At 40.9% G+C, this 21,724-nt stretch overlaps 1 protein-coding gene across 3 annotated transcripts; it reads left to right on the forward strand.

The window, feature by feature from the left end:
* The first annotated feature begins 623 nt into the window (after positions 1 to 623).
* Positions 624 to 18,391, forward strand: HCFC2 (host cell factor C2). 3 transcript variants are annotated; one of them, XM_086468299.1, is made up of 17 exons: positions 624 to 789; positions 2,901 to 3,049; positions 3,421 to 3,581; positions 4,624 to 4,848; positions 5,252 to 5,253; positions 5,332 to 5,416; positions 6,480 to 6,583; positions 7,168 to 7,356; positions 8,594 to 8,779; positions 9,202 to 9,305; positions 10,313 to 10,475; positions 11,476 to 11,676; positions 12,899 to 12,969; positions 14,221 to 14,358; positions 15,697 to 15,882; positions 16,371 to 16,656; positions 17,735 to 18,391. In XM_086468299.1, exons 1-17 carry the CDS (start codon positions 624 to 626, stop codon positions 17,758 to 17,760), a joined length of 2,442 nt encoding a protein of 813 aa, XP_086324425.1. In that variant the 3' UTR covers positions 17,761 to 18,391. The 3 variants fall into 3 exon arrangements, with proteins under 3 accessions (XP_086324425.1, XP_086324414.1, XP_086324421.1); XM_086468288.1 differs by lacking the exon at positions 5,252 to 5,253 and having other exon boundaries at positions 4,624 to 4,832; positions 15,697 to 15,912; XM_086468295.1 differs by lacking the exons at positions 5,252 to 5,253; positions 17,735 to 18,391 and having other exon boundaries at positions 4,624 to 4,832; positions 16,371 to 16,817.
* The last annotated feature ends 3,333 nt before the right edge of the window (positions 18,392 to 21,724 follow it).

Raw genomic sequence — 21,724 nt, forward strand, 5'->3', positions numbered from 1 at the left:
CTGAAACCTCCGTTTCTAATCTCAACCTTCGGTGTTTGAACAGCAACTCATTTCTTGCGCAGATGCGTACCTCGCCTGCCACTAGAAAGTTCAAAAAAAAAAAACCAACCCAACCAAAAAAACCCAACAACCCTGCTACACGTTTCTGGGGATTTAAAGGCAGAGCTGGGTGCCCCGCGCTGCGCAGCACACCCGCCACCCGCGGTGACCGCAGCCCCCGGAGCCCGGGCCGGCAGCCCAGCGAGGCCGTGACCGGGGGCTGCCGAGGGGCGGAGGGAGCCGTGCAGCCAGGCCTGCGGCAGAGGCGGCCGCGGCACAGCCCAAGGGGTGCGCCTGGGGCCCCCGAGAAGGCGGCCCGCACGTCCCCGCCCCGGCCGGGGACGAGACGCAGCTCCCTCGCTGCGCCCCTCAGCCGGCCTCCGTCACCGGGGGGGGTGGGGAGCGGGGCAGCACCCAGCAGGCGACCGCCACCTCCGCCGGGGGACGAGGGTAACGGGCCCTACCGGGCACCGGACCGCCCCGCCGGCGCCACGTGACCCGCGGCGGCGCCCCGCCGCCACCCCCCCCCCTTCCCCCCGCCGGCCTGCCCCGGCCGCGCGGTGCATTGTGGGAGTGGCGGTAAGATGGCGGCGGCCGCCGCTGGACTGAGCTGGAGGCGGGTGTCTTCCTTCACGGGGCCGGTGCCGCGCTCCCGCCACGGGCACCGCGCGGTCGCCATCCGCGAGCTGGTCATTATTTTCGGGGGCGGCAACGAGGGCATCGCCGACGAGCTGCACGTCTACAACACGGGTGCGCGGGGCGGGGCGGGGCGGCGGGCGCGGCCCGCCGCGGGCGGGGGGGCAGGGAGCGCGCGGGGCGGGGCCGGGCCGGGCCGGGCCGGGCCGGGGCTGTCAGGCGGGGCGGGGGGAGCAGCGGCGGGGCTGTCATGCCTGTAGCCGCCACCGGCCTCTTCACGGCGGGGGGAATCGCCTCCCCGGGACTGCCCGCGGGGCGCTCGGCGGAGCCGCTGGCGCTGAGGGGGCGGCGGGCGGGAGCGGGCAGGCCCCGTCCTGAAAAGGTACCTGGAGCCGAAATAGGGGCGGCGGGAAATACCCCTGGGCGAGGCGCCCTCCCAGGGTTGTGCTGCGCCCTGGCTGACGTTGGGGGGTTAACTGCTTCTTTCTGGGGAAAAGGAACCTGGAAAATGTCTTTCTGCGCCTCGCGTCTGTCCTGCTTTCCCAGCCCCTCGTCCTGGGGTGCAGAGTGTCCCCTGGCAGGTCGCGGCTCGGTGACGGCAGGCTGGGTTCGCCCCCTCGAGTGTCCGGATCCCCCGTCTTCCCTCTGGTGGCCGCTCACCAGAGCTGAACACGCTGAAAGAGAAATCTTGCTCGGAGAAGCGAACATGTTGGCATTGGGAGCTTTTCCAAACAGGAAGCTGCCCGAGACCGATTTTATTCGTGAGGGATTAGATGCCTGAGTAGTCACTGTGCGGGGTGCCGTGTGGGGCTGGGTGACTTCTGCGTAATTCCAGAGCTTGGGCTGAGACGGGAGGGTTAGGTGGCTGATCTGTGCCTCTCAGCCAGCCAGCGTTGGCTGCTTGTGCGGCATACCGAAAGCGTGAAGGCGAGAGCATGTTAACTATCCTTTTAACTTGTCAACTTCTAAGAATAATTGAAAAAATTATTCTTATCACGCACACCCCTACAAAAAAAAAAAGGGTGATGGTATTTTTTGTTGAGTGTTTCTGAGAGAAAATAAGCACAAACGTGTTTTGGAGGTAGTTCATTAAGAGGAAGATGCTTACTGTTGGAGTTCTTCTAAGCAGATTTTTCCATGGTAGCTTAAAGGTCTGTTGTACTCAATCACGTTTTTGGGGGAAGAAAAAAAAAAATCTCTACCTTTCTGTTTTGGAGAGTAATCTAAAGAAAGCTTTTAGATAGCGCAGTTATACTGTCTATCAAAACAGAGGTTCTGATGGGTGCCGTTTGAGTGAGTCTTAACGTCATTTTTTTTTTCTGCCCAGACTTTCTGCTAACAGTGTTTCCCGTTTGCAGCAGTGACAAAAGGGATCACAACTCAGTCATTCCAGTTCCCAGACAAGCGTTTGGCCCAAACTGACCTTTTTTCCCTGGGGGCTAAGATACAGGGCTGCGACCTGGGCTGCCCGAGTTTGGGATGTCGTCCGTTGCTCTTGCTAAAAGTGCAATGACTTGCGAGGAGCTGGCACGCAGCGAGGGCATCTTAATCCCCTGCAGCAACATTCCCTGGAAGCTTCTAATTTTGCGCTTTTTCTCTTCGTGCTCATGAAAAAAGCTTAGCAAAAAGGAGACAGTATCTCCTGCAATTCTTTCGTTCCAGAACAGTTTAAAGACCGCTGTGCTGCCGCTGGATCAGGCAGCCTCAGGTGCTCTTTCTTGCCTCTGTGCCTCTCCTCTCCCATGGATCAGTGCAGTGCTCTGTAGATATTAACACTGGTCCCAGAACGGTGTAATTAGTTTTTCAATAGAGCTGTTAAGTCCAGGCACGCTGCCATGCTGCTGTAGCTCTAATAATTCTTTTTCTCGGGCTAGCTCCCTCTGAGTTAGTGTAGTGATCTCTTGTGTGGAACTGCACTTACGTTCTTCATTAGCCTCTTTCAGCAAGTCTGTTAAATTGCTGGGTGACCCTTGGTAACTGAATTAATTACAGTGACCTCATATGCTCATTCATATGTTGAGTAACATTGGTTCGACAGAGGTGTTTGCTTTTCTTTTTATTAAAAAAAAAAAAATAATGCAATTACAAACAGCCCAATCACAGTTATGCACAGGTAAAAGGTAATTCTTTAGAAAGCAAAGGTATCTAAAAATACACTTTCCTTCTAGGTGTTTGAAATCTCTTTTCTTTTCTTTTCTTTTTTTTTTTTCTTTTCTCTACTATAGTTACAAATCAGTGGTTCCTTCCTGCTGTAAGGGGAGATATTCCTCCAGGCTGCGCAGCACATGGATTTGTTTGTGATGGTACCAGAATACTAGTTTTTGGAGGAATGGTTGAATATGGAAGATACAGTAATGATCTATATGAATTGCAGGTAGGAAATGTGTGAAGATGTTTCAGTTTTGAGGACTACTTTACCTATTTATGAACAAACACATTTTATATTACCAACTGCAGAGGAAAGTTAGATGAGGTCTGCTCCAGGAAGGATAGACTCTAGATAGATTCTGAAGATGGAGAAAATCTAAATAACGTTGGAAGAAGAGACTTCCATCTAGGCTAAATAAAGTATAAAATATATAATGTTTTATGAAGGTGGCCCTTTTAGAGTATAACCTAAGAAAAGCCCAGCATTCCCTTAAAAATAAATTAGAAAATATGGGAGTGTTAATATTACCTGAATTCTATTGATTATGAATGACTATAAATGAATGTATTTCTGAATATATTTTTATTGTCTTTAAGGCAAGTCGATGGCTCTGGAAGAAAGTAAAACCTCAAGCTCCTTCCACTGGATCACCACCTTGTCCTCGACTTGGCCACAGCTTTTCTTTATATGGTAACAAGTGCTATTTATTTGGTGGCCTGGCAAATGAAAGCGAGGACTCAAATAATAACGTTCCCAGGTATGCTGATTTGGTTTGAATTCAATGTCTTTAAAAATAAATTACTAAATGGGACAGCTTTGAAGAGGAACATTCTAGGGAGGCAAGGACCAAGTACTCGCATTTGGATTATTTGTGCAGCGGAGGGGTTACATGCTGAGAAGCTTAAATATTTCTTCTGCTAGTCCCACAATATGTAAGACTGACAGCTCTGACATTTTTGGAGGGAAACCTGAGTAGGCTTTGGTATTTTTCCTAGTATTTTGGGTGATGTTTGTAAGAATGACTAGTTTGTTAGAATTACTTAAATCAGCAAAGACTCATGAGTCATCAGGGAATTCACAATGGAAGTTTCCTCTATAATGCTGTGGTAAACAGTTACAAATTCATCTGGAAATTTTTTAAAGTAACAGCTGAAGTTGCCTGTATTATCGGCAAACAATGCTATAACGCTGAAGTTTTATATCCACGTTCACCTGCAGTTCACAGCACTTATATCCACCGAGCTATAAACTGGCAATTTTAAGCCCAGTAAACAAAGAGGTAGCTGGTGCGAATGCCAAGATTTAAAGACCATGATTTAAAAATAACTTGCCAGTAGATTCAGCAACAAATGGCTAACTGTCTGTTGGCCAGCCTGAAGAGAAACAGCTGGTTTTTTCACCTTTGTTGCCTTAGAGTTGCAGAAATTCACCTCTAAAGTCCCGCATCATTGTCTTTTTTTTACAACTTTGCAGTTTATTCAAAGTTTGTCCATATGTAGTAATTTCTGCTAAGAATGTTGGTTACCAGTGTTGAATGTTTCTTTCATGTAATACACTGTATCAAGTATGATATGAAAGCATGTTTCCTTAGAGGCAACAAGTTATAAGAGTTCATTTTTTTTGTTTTAAATCCATTTAGTTTTGATACTGTCCGCAATGCCATCAGACGTTTTGAGGTTTTCGAATTCTGCACTCTCCCAAAACAGAAGTCTGTAATACTTGGAAGTGGTCAGGGTTTAAGGCTCACTTGTAATCTTCCTTATAAGTGAATTTTTCATACTTTGACAATAATACCCTAGATATTTAAATGATTTCTATGAACTGGAGCTGCAACACGGTTCTGGCGTTGTTGGCTGGAGTATTCCTGTGACCAAAGGGATCTTGCCGTCTCCCCGAGAATCTCACACAGCCATCGTATACTGCAGAAAAGATGTGGGAAGTCCAAAGATGTATATTTTTGGAGGGATGTGTGGCTGTCGGCTTAATGATCTTTGGGAACTTGACATAGGTGAGTTGGTTTGCCAGTAGAAGTCAGTGCAGGGGCCTTACTGGCTAAGGGGGAGAATTATAGTATGTAATGATGAATGGCATGATGTGGTGCAGGTGTTACTGGGATTTACACCATAGTATTAGTCTTTTGTAATTTTTGGAACGAAATAGATACAGCATTGTTTGCGTATCTTATCCTCACTGATTTTGGTTACACTGTGCGATTGTTTCCTTAGAGTGCTTTAAAGACTGTCACTGTGATAACCAAGTTGAATACCCGTGTTGAAACCACAATATACCTTGTTGATAAACTGATAAACAATTAGTTTGTCAGTATTGCCTGTGAATTTTAAAAGGTGCTTTAAGTGGTTGTTATTGTGCCTTCTTTCTTAAAATGACCATCTTAAAAAGGTGAAATTTTGTTTTGTTGAATGTTAGAGGTATGTTCCCTCCGAAATTCCAGGTAGTGAAATATGCAGTAGTAAATTTTTTGAGGGTTTTTATTGTTTTTCTTTTAGAAACCATGACTTGGTCGAGACCAGAAACTAAAGGGACAGTACCGCTTCCTCGCAGTCTCCATACGGCCAATGTAATAGGAAACAAGTATGTCTGTTGTTAAAAGCTCAACTCTAGAAAGGTACACCTAGTAGGAGAATGATGATGCTTATCCACTACTGCTCAGTATAAATCGTCAGCCCTGTAGAGTACTTTTCTGCTTCTGTTATCCTACCTCAGTAGAAACGAAAAAGTGCTGTTGTTAATTTGAGGGTGTCGAACTGTCAGTGTTTCCATCCAGCGGGACGATCTGCCCAACCCGCAAACAGTTTTCCAGGCTTCTTAATGCACCTTGGTGCGTTCTGGGGCGGTCTCAGCTGGACCTGAGCTGGCTCTGTCAGAAGCCAACTTGAGCGCCTCGTGTGTCTGTGACACAATGAACTCGCTACGCAAAGAAACTGCCCAAAGACCAGAACTAGTTCTAGGCAAAACCATTCTGCGTTTTTGTGGGCCAGTTTTTCTGTAGCCTGTTCCTCATTACTTTGCTTCTTGCTAACATGGTTAGTTTTGGCAGGTAGCATTGATAAAATGGACTTTTAAATGTGGGTTTAAAGGCTGGCGTGAGGAGAAAGAGGCAAGGGGGGAAAGAATTGTCAAAGCTTTGTATCTTATGATCCAACAGCTTAGCTTTTTATTATTCACTTAAAGTGTTAGTGGTTTGTAGCCTGCATTATGTTTTTAAATTTTGATATCTGATTTAAATACTGGTCTTCTGATTTTAGAACGGTTTATTGAGAGGTGTACAGTAAAGGGTTGCAGAAATTCTGTGGAAATGTGTGATTTTTGGAGAGTATTAGCAGTTTGGTGGTTTGTGAAAAGATACAGGATTAACTTCTTTGTCTGGGAAGTTGTCTGAGGAGCTGGGGGGGGCATTTTGGTGTTGTCTTTTTTTTTTTAATGAGTTAACTTACTCAAAAATTTCAGCAGGTAGATTATCTGCAACGATATTTTCTAAAGAGAGTAGGGACAAATAAAATCTGCTGTAAATCAGAACTGTAAAGCACTGGAAATTTTCTGTTTTGTCCTAGTTTGAGAGAGCACATGCAGCAGATCTGGATGTTAATTGGCTTTTCTTTTCTTTTTCCCTCTTCCCTCTTTTCCTATATTTCAGAATGTATGTTTTTGGTGGATGGGTTCCACAGTCAGCAGGAGGTGAAATTTCTGCTCATGATGGTGAATGGAAATGTACCGGTTCATTTTCTTATCTTAATTTGGGTCAGTGTTTTCTGCCTTTCTGGGAGTGGGCATTTTGAATTAATACTTTCTTAACAGAGTAGAATAAATATTTTGAAGACCCTGAGAAAAGTTTTAGGATATGCGGTTGTAATCCTAGCTGACTTAAAGAAAATGACAGTTTTTTACATCTTTCTTAAGAAGTAATTTTTTTTTTTTCTTTGAACATTCAGCAGGTTTGCTGATGCAAATCTTTGTTGATACAACTTTAATACTAAGTAATATAAATACTCTTCCTTCATTTATAGAAGAACACAAGAGACAGATCCTGAAATTATTTTTTCTAAACATGATAGTACTATCCCTGAAACCTCCACTTCTGATCTTGTATTTGCCTGAGAGAGACAACCAGAGGTCAGAAAATTCATCCTGTATTAATCGATCATGTCTTGCAAACTAATTGGAAAGCAACCTTCTCTTTGTGATATTGCAAATTTAAATGCAATTGTCTATAAAAACAGAGGTGATTTATTTTAATTTTCTCTGAGCAGTTAAGTGTATTAACATCTGTATTGCTTGTTTTGGAAAACATCTGGAAACTAAATTTTTCGAGTTTCATTTACTAGATACCACAGAATGGATAGGTCTGATCTCAGATTGCCAGGAGGACAAAAGTAACTTGTTACCAGGGCCGAGAGCAGGACACTGTGCTGTAGCGGTCGGCACTCGTCTGTATATCTGGAGTGGTAGAGATGGTTACAGAAAAGCTTGGAACAATCAAGTTTGCTGCAAAGATCTTTGGTACCTTGATACTGGTGAGTCAGAAATAAATAAGAGACTTGTACTATGTTCCATATTTTATTAACATATGGGAAGCTGGCATCATTGATGATCAGAACATCTAAAGCTGTAGCAAACTCAAAGATTATTTAAATTTTAAGGCTGATTTAATTAAACCATGCTTCAGTGTTGATTGTTTGAAGGCTACAGCTGTAACTTGAACTGAAAAAATTAGGAAGGCTTGTTTAAAGCCTCTTAAAGACCTTTGTGGCTAGGTTTTGCACTGCATGCCATAGTTAGTAGATACAAGGTGCTAAAGGGTGTTTTACCAAAACTTAAGGTTCCTGGCCTCTCTTCTCAGTGATCTTTTCTGCTGCTACTTACTCTTTTTTTTTTTTACCACACTCCTCCTCCTCTTGGGATCATTGCTGCTGCTGCTGCTGCTTCCTCATCTCTTGGACTGCAAAAAGTTGCTGTCGAATCTGAGAAAGGACCAAATTGTTCCTGGAGCACTAATCACTCATTAGTAGCTGGCTTGATGGCAGGACACTGAGATGGTATTGGGAGAGAGGGAACCAGAACAGTACTTTGGGGAGGGAGTTGTTGTCCTCTCAAGCAGAAATGTGAGAATGGTTACTGGAGATTGTGAAATGTTTCAGAGATTGTGTTTTCTTTTTTTTCTTTTTTTTTTTTTTCCTTCCTCTCAGAAAGGTCAGAAGGTGAAAAAGAGGAGCAGGGGAGGGATGTGCTTGAGAGTGCAGCCTAGTCGGGCATCAAGTCAAGTGAGAGGAGCAGGTCATTGGCATTGAGTCATGCCTGGGCTTCAGCCTCTGCGGAAGGAGTTTGAGAGCGAGCTCTCTTTAGCTATAGAGAGCCAGCGAAAAGGAAGCGCTGTCTTCTGTGCACCCTTTCCAGGAATACATAAAGCTTTAGGAGCCAAAGAGCTGCGTGCAGCCTTTTAGGAAAGGATGAGGATCATTTGTCTCCATAATCCCTATAATGATGTGTATACAACCCAAAGATGTACTGGCAGCAGAAGAGCCATTAAAAACCAAAGCATCAAAACTTCAGCATTTTTGATCGCTCTAGAGTGGCACTTTGTAATTCTCTGACTTGACTGGCCACCTTTGACAACTGTTTCTTGTTGAGTCTGGTAGATATTGTACCTAAGTGAAAAAGGAGCTATTGATTTTGCTTGCATTCTGTAGATACTTCTTAAACTGATAAATGAGGGCAATTTCAAACATGGCATGTTTTATTGGTTTCTTGTAGAGAAACCTCCAGCACCATCACAGGTACAGCTGATTAGAGCTACAACCAACTCTTTTCAAGTGAAATGGGATGAAGTACCTACAGTTGAAGGATATCTTCTTCAGTTGCACGCTGACTCACCAGTACCATCAGTGACTGGAATACCTGGTACTGGGGTTCCTGAGACGTCAGTGCTGAGTTCGCAAGGTAGTAGTCAGCTCACATTATGCTCGTGTTTGTGCAAAGGTATAGAGGGTTGTGAAAATAATTAATATGAGGGTTTTTTTTTAAAAATCATTTTGAGAGAGAGAGAGAGACCCTATTTCTTTGGTATTCCCAAAATGTGTGCATCATAATTATGGAAAACTCAGCTTTAACTTGTCTCTGTCAGTTTTGGCCACCTATCTGAATATGAAGATGTTTGTACAGCGCTGGGCGTGATTTGAGAAGGAAACAGTGAAGAAGGGATTTTATCTGATTGTTTGGCCATGCAGGTTAATTTCAGTCTTACAACCAAGTTTTCCTTCAGGCAACTTCGGGTCTCCCTCTTGCTTGCTGGAGTAGATTCCAACCAATGTAATATTGAATTCTATGTAACTGATTGGAATTTGCTTTTGTTTACCTGAAAGGTGGCTCTTCTCTACATCAAAATCCACAATCAATGCCTAGCGTCCCTTATCCAGAAATGAAGGTGGATCATCCCAGCCAAACAAATAATGCAATTCCTAATAACGTAAGTGTAAACTGAAAAATGCCTAAGTGGCAAAGTAGTGTGGGAAGTGAGAGAACGGCCAAAACACTTTCTCAGTTTTAAAAGTCCCTGCATACATTGTAGGCCTTAGAAGAAACCCAAAATCAAACAGAAAAGACACCTGCTGAAGTAGTTGTGTCTGTTTTCTTACATAATTTTTACTTTTATGATTGACAGATAGTCTTTGTAGTCCTTTCCCTGGTAATGGAGAAAGGAAGCTGCAACTGTATTGACTTCCAGAATGCTAACTGGGAGCCTGATACCAGTAGAAATACTATTCATCCTCAAAATGATGATGAAATTAATGTGGGTGGCAAAAAGAATAAGGCATATTCTTTCTTTGTTAGTGTTTTTATGCCAGTCTGCTTAGTTGTAGGTTCCTACTACAGTATAAATCCAAATATTATCTGTTCTGGTTGTGCAGTTGTATATGTTCCGCTGTTCTGCCAATTTAAAAGAAAGAGGGAGGACAAACTCTGGCTAAAGGATCACATTTTTAGAAATTTGGAGCTTAGTTGTGTAAGGCCTCAGGTCGATATGGGATCCATAATGTATTCTTGGAGAAAACATGTGGAGAAGTACTATAAATTTTACTAACAGGAGAAATATCTTAGGTATGTGCCAGGAAAGCAGAGGTTGAAAGCCTCTGTAATTGTGATTTTTGCCATCCCCTCAAGTCCTCCCAGTAGACTCAATGTGTGCATCGATGAACTTCTGTGTAATAATCTGAGAATGTGAGCTCACTCGCAGATAAAATTTTGTGTGTGTTGGGGACACTTCCAAGTCAACTCAGAGTTTGAGTCTTTGTTTCATAATGGCTAAGATAAGGTGGATTGTGAGGTTGGTTTCTTGTTTTAACTCTAAGCGCTAGGGGGATTTGTTGGAGGATTTTTGTTTGTTGTTTTTGAGCAAGCATTTTCATGCCATGTTTGCAACTGAAATTTCTGAACTTTGCAGTTAAACATTAACAAATGTGTTGTTTTGGTTAGGTCCAAGTTTCCATTTCATCCAGCTCATTATTAAAAGTAGAAGGAAAAGAAAAGGTCGCAGCACCTGAAAACAAGATTGTACAGGAGACTATGAAAAACCATGCAGATGCTACAGGATTCAAAGAATCAAATGCCCCTTCTCTTTTGCCTGTTTGTACTTCAAGTAAGATGACTATAGAATAACAATTAATTAAAAAGTGAGAGTTAAAATTAATCTCATAAACATAAAACAAGATTATCTCTGTCTTGCAATTTAAAACTATTTTAGAGGCCTTTGTAGTTTAAAAAAACCCACAACTTGTGCTAGTTATTACTGTACGTATTTTTAGAAGATACAAGGAAAAATGAAAAGTTGTTTGAAGTGTTGCAAGGAACGTGAAATCTCAATATATTCATTATTATGATGGCAAATGTGTCTTTTAAACATAAATAGCCTTTTTTAACATCAAAGAACAGACTAACAGGGCCAGATTAATTTTGCAACATTAAGATGATAGTAACTCCAGGCTCTCTTTGACACTACTTCTATCTGTTAATAGTGAAAAGCTGTTAGCCGGTGTAAAATTTTAGGCAACGTAGAGAGGAGCAGGTTACTCTCTGACTGCAGAGGAAATAGAAGATGGCCTTTCACTGAAGTGCCTTAAGTTCAGTGTGGTGAATTCAGGCTCAATCACCCAATCTGTTTATATTTTACTGTCATGTAATTTATAGGTTGTTGGATTTTCATTTTCTTCATGGTGTAATTTAGTATTGTATGAAAATTGCGGGTCTTAGTGCTAAGTCAGAAACAGACTTCCACAGTAGTTAATCTTAAATTGGTTGTTACAAATCTGTGATACTGATTTCTGTGGATACTTTTTCTTTATATTAGGATTGTTTTCCAAATGAATCCTTTTGTAACCAAATAGTTATAGAATAGCAAGCTTAAAATGAATGAAACAGGTGTTTTAACATGTTTACATATATCAGTTTATGACTGTGCGGACAGACTCTTATTAAGTTACATACCTAAGGAAAGCATTAGCAATTAAAATAATCAGATGTATTCTAACCTAAATATGAGCTAAACTTTGGTTTTATATGAAACTGAAGCCATCAGATCAAGTTGAGACTTGTTAGGTGTTACCAGTATTGAATTATGGTTAATGTTTTCTTTTTTTAAGGTCCTCAGACTTCAGCAAATGTAGGTGAATTACATGACTTGGACAAACGAACTGTAAATCCTGATGCTTCTGTATCCAGTACTGTCTCCAGCTCACAAACTATGGTAACCCAGCAGGCTGTTAAAACTGAATCATCAAGTACAAATGGGGCAGTTGTTAAAGATGAAACTTCACTAACAACATTCAATTCAAAATCTGAAGGTTTGAAATGTGTTTCACATACTGTATTTTGAGCCATATATATCTAAGGCCATCAGAGTTCCTCTAGTGTGGTGGGATTCCCATCTTGACTAGTACCTGGGATTGAGCTAGGGCTTTGGGCACTGAGGACCTTGGGCATCCTGGATGATCTCTGCTATGATTTTAGCATCTTTTAAAGTCAGGATATTCCTTTTATACTTTCGTAAACCGCTTTGTTTCCTGTAAGTGAAAAGTCCTTTGAATCTTCATTTATGCAGAAGCTCCTTTTTCTAAGTAGCAGTGGCAGCCAGTTTTGGTGCCCGTAGCACATTTGCTTTCATTCAGTGGTTGTCTACTTATTTAGTCAGGAAAAGTACTACAAATAGCAACCTTAGGTGATTTTGATTTGAAACGATTGACCTCTGTAACAAATATGGCCAGTTCCTGTGGCTAGCTCACCGCTAGTCAAGCGTGGTGACCTCTTCACCGTCTGCTTGAAATACCCCAGATAAGCAGCAATGCAGAAACTAAACATATTGGTAGTTTTTCAAGTTTTGTTTTTCATGAATATCAACAGGCTGTGCTTGCTATTGTTTTGAGTGTTACCTAAAGAACTGTATTCTTTTATTGATGCTGTGTGAGTAGTGTAATTTTTACCAAACAGTATCATATTTTAGAAACAAAACCCAGAAACACAAGTATAGAATACTAATATTCCCTTGTGTTGCTCTTGTGCTTTATCTTTTTATTTTTAAGATTCCGTTTTATATTTAATTGATGTTCTTTTCCCATTTGTTAGGATTGTTTAACGATTAACTGCTCATGTTCAGAGTTCAGACTGTATTGATGTCAGAAACAGTGCATTCAGATTAAGATTTCATGCTTAGACTATTCATACAGTGTCATCAGTATGTGCCTCGATCTGGTATTTAGATTATTTGTTCACAAATATTTCATACCAATTTCATAATTTGGTCACTTAGGATTTTCTGAGTCCTGCCTTCTGCTTGTATTATCTGTAGCAGCCTGTGATGCCAGGCTCATGTCATTGTTCTGTGGATATGACACAAGCCAAAATTAGTTGTTCGTGTTATAAATAGAACTGCATGCAAAAGAAGCCCAAGTCATACTTTTGCAACAAATACTTGTAAATAGCTATTGAGGTCCACTTTCATACTCTGTGGACTTTGTGTTAAATTTTTTGTATCACTTAAGCTTTTTAAATACAGCTTTTTGTTTCTAGCTGCTGAAACTGCTTCTATCATGCCTTCAACAAGGGTCAATACTGGACAGACAAATGATTCACACTCCTCTGTAAGTCTCAACAAGTATAATCAAATTGCTGTATTTATTGTTCTGTTGATTAGTTGTAAGGGCTCATCTGTTTTCCATCAATTATATCTCTGAAAGAAAAGCGATGTGTATTTAGGGCTTGAAGTGAATAATACAGGGGTAGACATTTCTGTTGTAAAACTAATTGCACTGTGTGGGTTTGATTTGAGCCTGAGCAGCAGTTGTGTAGTTGGGAGGAGATCCAAGCATGTGTTTCAGCTGTTGAATCATTTTTATCGACTGGCACGGTGGAATGGTCTCTGCTGCGTGATGTGGAAGTGTAAAATGCTTTTCAGTATGCACAACTGAATTTAAAATGAAGCACATATTAGGGCAGACTAGTGTTAGCTGCTGATCTGTAGGTTTGAAACGTAACTTAACTGACATCTTGATGTTTTTCCCTAGAGGAGATGGGGACTGGCTATGCAAGCTGTAAATACTGCCTGAAAAAGTAAATGCTTCCTATTTCACCTGCTTCCAACTTAATACAAACCAAGGTGCCACTGTTGCCACCACAAGAGAGGAGCTAAGGGTGGGAAGAAGCAGCTGCTGCTAAAGGGTTGGGTTCCTTTTGCCAAGAGCAGCTGCCACTCACTCCTGCCCCTTCCCTGCGCTAGCAGGATCACGGCCTGTCTGTGCTGGGCACACTGGCCGTGCAAGCACCCTCCCTGGCGCCTGGCGAGAAGCGGGAAAGACAGTTTGTCTTTCTGGGGCAGTCAGGAACAGTTCCCGTGCCCTCTGCCACCATCACCCCGTGCCACAGCAGGGGGCCTGTTCTCAGCTGCCAGCAAGTTCAGCAGCGGCCGGCAAGAGCGTGTGTTTGGGGCTGAGGCGTAGCTGAATCCCCAGTAGAGCTACCGATGCGGGACCACGTTGTGGAACTTTTCGACCTCTGAGTGAAATTAACTCACAACTGCATGCTGCTACAGACACCTGGTTCTACAGCTTTACACTCTTTCCCCTCCCTGTTTAAACTAGAATATTGAAGGTGACATCCGAGCTGTGTTGTTTTGTTGGGTTTTTTTTTTAAATGATGGACTGTGTCTAAATCAATCTGTAAGAACCAATTGGTTTTCAACAGTACTTTAACAATATGTGCATATCCATGTGAAGTATAAGAAAGTAACACTGGTATAAAAGGGGCTTGTCTCTCATGTATACTAGACTCTTAACATTTTTTTAACGTTATGTTGAAGTATGGGTACTCTACATAACATGTCCTTCAAATACTAGAAAACTCCGCAAAGACAGATGGCACCGGTGAAAACAAGGGACCGGCAGTGGTATGATGTTGGAATTTTTAAGAACAACAGCGCTGTGGTGAGCCAGTACTACTTGTTGCCAGAGGAAACACTGAGCATCTCTAACAAGGTGGCTGCTAGTTCTTCTCTCACATAACTTGCACATATGTAGTTTGGAATCTGTTGCTCATATGCTTGACAACGAAATGTGGGATATTCTGATACTGCAGCAGGATCTGGTGCTTACAGGAGGTTTGGATCTTGTGACCAGTAGTTGCTGATGTGTTTTGCTCACCTTTTTTTACTGTTTCCTAAACCAGACGAATTTTCATCTGTTGTTGTCGTATGATAATATGGAGCATCTTATTTGGCTGTTGCTAATTCTTTCCATATTTCTAGCCTTAGGAAAGAATTTAAAACTTAGTGAGCTTTCAAGCCAGTAAAAATTCTTAAAAACTAAAAAGCCACAACTTTAATATGTTATGTCAGTACAGCATTGAAATGTTTTGATCAAAGTTTCTTCTCCGTTTCTAGAACCTTTGCTTACAAATTATTAGAGGTACTAACAAGACATAGGCTAGGCTGTTTAAAAAGACGAGATATGGAATTGCAGTGGGTTTTGTATTAGGTTTCTCTACCTTAGTGTTGTTGCATATGTAAGTTTGTGTATGAAATAGTGTGACGCTTGCGAAAATGTTGCAGCTTTGATGGTTAAAGTGTAAATTAATGATGTCCAAGCAAACTAGAAACAAAACCAGTGTGTATGGTTTTCTTGAGACAGAAGCGAAAGAACAGAACACTTTCTTTGAAAGCACTTCACTAGAAATATTGCACATCTTAGTTTTGAAGAACGTAGCACGTTTTACAGTGTTAACATCGATTGTGATATCTTATACATTATTCAGAAGGAATATGGAACTGCCATTGGAGGTTTCAGGGGTGCATCAATGCAGTTTTAAACATGGAAGTACAGTGGCACATAACGTTTCAGAAACTTATTTGTAACTAACTTACAGTGCTTTTCTTTAAAAACATTTTGATGACCTACGTGTCCAATCGCAACCCCTAACTAATAGGAATAACTGTTTTCAAAAGCAAACCATTTTGTTAGGACAGAAGAGTATGCTAATTAAATCATGAGCTATACAGTTGGAAATGCTGCTTTGCTTTTACTTTCCCAAGTACAAATAACTGGTGCAGTTCAATTAATATGACTGAAAAATGGGGGTGGTTTTTTTTTGGTTAGAGATGGAGTCTCATATTGCATCTTAGATCAGCTGTTTTGAGGTGAGCTAGTTCTCAGTCAGAACTTTTTTGTAAGTTCTGATTTAAGTACAAAACTATGAGATAGATTTTCAGTTTCAAGTAAACGTATTCTTCTCGTTTATTGCTACCCACTTTGTACTTTTTTAGGCTAATTGTGTTTAGAATATTTTAAAAATTAACACAAATGTTGCTTTATTTTCAGACGGAAAGTGCAGATGTACCAGACTACAGATTACTTAAGAAACAGGATCTTTTTCCAGGCACAGTGTACAGGTTCAGAGTTGCTGCAATTAATGGCTGTGGTGTTGGGCCTTTCAGTAAAATCAGTGAATTCAAGACTTGCATTCCAGGTTTTCCTGGAGCTCCTTCAACAGTCAAAATCACCAAGGTGAGAAATTTAGGTAATTCTAGTTCTGAGGTGTGTAAAATTCTGGTCACAAGCTTAACCTCAGAACTCTTGGTTTTAGTTGGTTTATTATTGAGGGTTTTTTCCCAAGTTAAAATTGTCATATAAAATAGCGTCAAACGCTTACTTGGTTAATTCTGCCTACGGTAATATTCTTTAAGAAATTTGCTATAAAGAATTATCTTAAGACACTGATCCTGTTACCAGATACACATCTTCCTCGGTCATCTGGTAATTTCCCCATGATTTTCTCTTTCTGCATCCTTAAGTCTAGAGGGGTTTACCGTGCTTTATTAAAAAAAGTCAAAAGACACATCCTTACCTCCAAAGAGTGATGATGTTAGGTTAGAATTTTCAGATGATCTTTAGAGGGTTTTTGTATTTTTATATTTTCATATATATATATATACACATATTCAAGTATCTAATGGTTACCTACATACTATCTCATTTTCTCCCTTTTTCTTCAGAGTGTAGACTGTATTCATCTTTCTTGGGAGCCTCCTGCTTCACCCTCTGGAAATATTTTAGAATATTCGGCCTACTTAGCAATTCGTTCCACACAATTACAGGAAAACCCAAGTCAGCTTGTGTTTATGAGAATATACTGTGGTCTTAAAACATCGTGTATAGTGACTGCTGCCCAGCTTTCAAATGCTCATGTTGATTACACTTCCCGACCTGCTATAGTGTTCAGAATTTCGGCAAAGAATGAGAGAGGATACGGACCGGCCACGCAGGTTCGGTGGCTTCAAGGTAAAGTCAGTGTCAGACGCAGCATTTAAATGGGCTGTAGCTGTGGCGGAGAAAATGGCATGTTGTGTCTTGAGAACCAACACTTTTCTCAGCGGTGCCTGTGCAGTTCTTGAAATGTTGTTTTGTTCCTCATAGAAGTTTTAAGAAAATGTAGTTGTTGGATTTGGCAAAACATTTAGATTTTTTTTTTTTTTTTTTGGTATTTGTTCACAAGCGAAAGACAAGCAAGAACTGAAATGTTGGGGTTTGCGTCTTGCCCAGTCCCTCAAATAATGAAAGCCTAGTAAGCTGCTCGTTTTCCTGGGCTTCACTTCAGCTCAAAAGTTTTTCATTCTAATAAGACATAATCCAGTTACGCGCATGGGTGTAATCAGGTGTTTTTTCCATGTTTTCTCCTTCCTTATTAGAAAAACTTTTTGTAAGGTGTATTTTTGTGATGCATAAACGCTTTAAAGTCTGTATTGCAGCCAGGTGAGGTTTTGTCATCTTGTCCCCGCGCTTGAATTTGTACAGGTTCATGATGAGTTGAGGATGGGAATGGATCCACGGGAAACAGTTTTTAGCCCAGTCAGTTCTGGCTCACTTTTAAATAAGCCAATGCAGGGGCTCAAACCACGAAGTTCTGCTGGCTTCTCCTCTCACCCCACTCCTTGCCCTCTCTGGCTTAGCTTTCTGCTAGCTGGGACCTGGCTTTGCTCAGCGAGAGGTGCTGAGAGCGGGGAGGAAGGTTAGGGGGGGGCAGAGCGAGGGGAGCGTGCCCAGCCCCTGGGGAGTGCCGAACTGTTGTGTGGGTTTAGGTGACTTCTGGGTCTGTGGGCTGCAGTCCACAGGGGTGGTTGAAAGCCATCTGTCGAGTTCGCCACTGCTGGTTTTTAACATGTGTTTTGCTGAGGTGGAGAGCAACAATGGAGTTGTCTTCCATAACGTTTCCAGTGCTGTTCTAACCCTTTAATTGGCAAGGGCTTCGACCATGATCTGTATCCCAGAACTCTGAAACAGTGGTTGTTTGAAAGTGTTTGACCACGTACACGATGTGAAATTATGAAACATGTTTAACAATGTCTCCTTCTTTTTGCAGATATGAAAACATCAAGCTCAAAGTAGAAACAACATCCTAAATCTCAAGTTTCGAATGTAGTGTTTAATGTAACTCTTGTACTATTTGTAAATGCTACAAATATTTTATTTTTGCATTGTTTTTATCTTAAAAATATATAACCTTTTTTACGTTTGAAACATCAGCGTTACACAGCCTTGCTCAGGTATGAGTACCATATAGAAACTATATTGAAGATGGTGGGGTGGAGGACCATGCTCTATCCAGTAGGTCTTTTTTGGTAGTGGTAGTTAAAACATAAAAAATACACAGTTCCAAGTTAAAAATAAATAAATAAATAATTGGCCCACGCAGTAGTATTTGAGGGAGAGTCCCCAGGATTGCTACAGATCTTGCACAGGTAATTCAAAAGATTTGGTATATGAGCAAATTCTGTTTGGTTTCAGTTCCTTATACCACGTTCTTACGTTGTGGTGCCTGAGTACGAGGCAAAAATGTCCAGTTATTATATAGTAACTTAAAATGTATAAATATTTTAATATATACTTTTTTTGTAAAGAAACGATTTTTCTACTATTTGTAACAAATATCTTAATCTTGAAAGATATCCCCTGAAGATTTAAAAGGAAAAAGATAAACTTAGTCATTTCTCTTATTACAAAAAAAGCGTAAATTCATTGTAAATGCACTACTAATATTTAGAATTATCCTTTTGTAGTTGTACAAATCGTAAACTTGTAAATACCAATGTTTACAAGAGACCTTTCTGGTCTTGTATTAAAACTTCCATGAGATTCATTCTCTTTTTTTTTTTTTTAAATCCATATGCTTTGCTTTTAGCATATGCTTGCTTTTTGCACTAATAATAACTTACCTCATTCCTGTGTTTGTAATCACTTGTGTTGCTTCCATAATGTTTCTATAGAACTTCAATCTGAAAATTTTAACCAAAGTTTAGAATACATGGTAAGCAATTTTGCACATATTATACAGCAACTTTCGACATACTTATTCCAGTTAATCTTCTTAAGTGCTTGTTTGCTTTACCAGTATATTCTACCAATCAAGTTCAGCATCTCCCTTTTTTACTATGCATCATTTTACATTAACTAGCTAGCTGATAAGTTCAACAAGCATTACTTCTAGGAATAGGTTGATCCATTCCTATGCTAAAAGGAAAAAATTGTTCACAGTAGTGAAATAAAGGTAAACATTTCAAATGCTATTTATGTATCTCTATATAAACCTATGTTTACCAAAGCGTAGAGGGAAATGGCTGAGTTGGACAAGGTCGCTAGGTGAATAGATTGAGGCACCTAAAAAAAGATTTATTTTAAAATAAAATCTAAATTATTTACTGTGCAATGAAGTTTATACTTTGCACTTTAATTTTGCCCCGAATGCCAAAAGACTGTACGTCAAGGTAGAATTTCCTGCCTCTGCCAGTTAAATTTGTCTTAAGAGCGTTTGTAAATATTTAAACTAAAATAAATGATGTGCCTGGTTTGGTGGGAGAAGTATCGCTAAAATATTAGAGATTTAACAGCTCGAGTATCCCAGAGCAGTTTTAATAGCCAAGTTTTTAGCTACCCTGAAAATCAGGGTTGTCGTGGAAGTGCTGATACAGCCTTAACTGTTGCAACACATCCCATGCTATGATAGCATATAAAAAGTGCTGGGGACCATAAATCGCCATGGTAGTGTTAATTGTGGCACAGGAGTAACACACGTGGCTGTGCTCCAGAGAGAAATCTTGTGTTGATGACAATGCCAGATAGCCCAGATTCACTTTAAACGGTGTTTATAGTATGAATGTATAGGACTTTTCCTGAAGTTAACTGGCTTTAAAATATTTGTGTTTTAATGGTCCATTTCGTCAGGTATGACCTCACTACCAATACTGTCTGGTAACTAAAATACCGTACACATCAACCGTTAACTAGAAGAATACAACTTGGGTTTTCTTATTAGTACTGTGAAAGAAGCCTTTAGAGAAAACACTTGTGGCTTTGATTTTGTTGGTTGATAGCTGTGATTGTAGAGTTGTTATTTAAGATTAAACTCTGTTGGGTATGTCTGGGTGGAGTTTTTTTGCACTCGGTTTCACATGCTTTGCACAATTTCTTTTTCGGTGGGTATGTCACAACTACCAAAGGGTAAAACTGTGGCGTTTTCAATGAAAGTATGATTTCCTTGTAAATGTGCTTTCTTCAGCTGACTTGACATAAGATGTCACTTTCTCTTCTTTGTCCAAGCTGGGTGACCTTGAATAGTGATCATACGCAAATCTTCAGTTCCTCGCAGTTTTACTTTAAAATGAAATTGTGGTACACGCTGTAAAATACACTTTGTGGTCTGTTTTTAGAACTGTATTTATAACGTCTGAATCCCACCTGTTCGCCTATCAACTAGATATCAGACAAATGCTGATTGTTGGATTTTTAAATTCGTTCGGAGACCGTTGACATCGGCTCTTTGGGAATCTGTGTTATCCATTTATTTCATGTATCGCTGAAGGACATGTAACAGAAGCTGAAATCTATCGGATGACAGTATCCATATTGTAGAAATGTCTGGGTTTACTAAACGCCTTGGGGAAGTTGTGACTGTGTACGAATAGGACAGTCGCGCCAGTTACGGCAGACGCTGCTACAGCTTCACCTTAAGAATGTTCTCGTGAAAGTGGAAATGAAGTGAACAATAACCTACACTTTGTGTCTTCAAAGTAATTATAGCAATATCTTTTGAATGTAGTTTTGGAGTAGAGCACATGATCATGCCATAAACTCTGAAGATATAGTAAGTATTACCGTTGTTACCTGGTATTTCAGGATAGCGAATTTGACGTGAACTTAGTCTTACAGCCTGTTACTTAATGACCTCTACAAGGAAACTGACATTTTGTACAATTCAAGTTGATCAGTCTTATTTCGAAGCATTGTTTGTTCTTTGTAATAAAGTGGTTGTCCTATCAAACGCATTGTACACACGGAAGTGTATGTCTCTTTTTTTTTTTTTTCAAAGGTGTACATGTACAAACTTCCAATTTCTGCCCTTCTTTAGGAAATGGGATGATACAGAGAAGAGAGTGAGTATGTTCGTCTTGTGGGGGCAGAGGAAGGGTGTTTGATGATAAGCACCGAAATACTGAGTATTACTCTTTCATAAAAATGATTTCCCAAGCTACTTCTGGGTTACCTCATGGCTTTTTTGCTTGGTTGAGGTTCCTCATTTCCCCACCCTGCCTTGTCCCGCAGTTGCTGGGCTCTCACCCTTACTCTGCTCCCTTCCATGCCATTGTGCCATGCAGCTTGCTGGCTGCGGCCTCTGAAACGGCTTTGAAATGACTTCCCTTGTCTCTGCAGCGGTGACGTTGCCGCTGTTCAAAATGAGCGGCAGAGAGTTTGGTATCGCTGTGTCAGTCTGTTAAAAAGCTGGGCTAGGAGCGAGCGCTCGCCGTGCTCAGAAGGCTCCTGGTAAGGACAGGAATTCCATGCGTGTCCAACTCTGCTCACAATGTCACAGTCTTAGGGCAAGTTGCTAAACTTTTGTGGCAGTTGACTCTGGGGAGCTCTTGGGGAAATAAGTAATACCTGTTTCTAGAAGCAAGGGAGCAGAGAGGAGTGAGTGAACTGAAAGGTCTGCAGGACTGCTTCTAGGCCTCTAAGAGACTTCACGTAAGAAACTGCTAAAACTGTCTGCTCCAAAGGGATTCCTTCCTTGTGTTCGGAGCTATTATAACAGAGTAACTGTTGTTGTCTTATTTTCAATTATTGGTGATCCTTGCATTAGTGGAAAACAAATGGGAAAGCCTCAACAACCAGTGAAGCATTCCCTCATGGTGCTTTTATCTTTCTGTTAATAAGATTCTTAGAGTAGGAGTTGTTTTCCCTTTAAGGCAGACTTGAATTTGCTGCATGAATTTGTCTTAAAAACAACTCAGGATTTTTATTTTTTTTTCTCAATAGCATTAGCTGGTTCCTGGTGTATTTTTCTAACATTGTCTAGTGA

Source organism: Leptosomus discolor, chromosome 1 (genome assembly GCF_034619465.1).
Source record: "Leptosomus discolor isolate bLepDis1 chromosome 1, bLepDis1.hap2, whole genome shotgun sequence".
Classification (NCBI taxonomy): domain Eukaryota; kingdom Metazoa; phylum Chordata; class Aves; order Leptosomiformes; family Leptosomidae; genus Leptosomus; species Leptosomus discolor.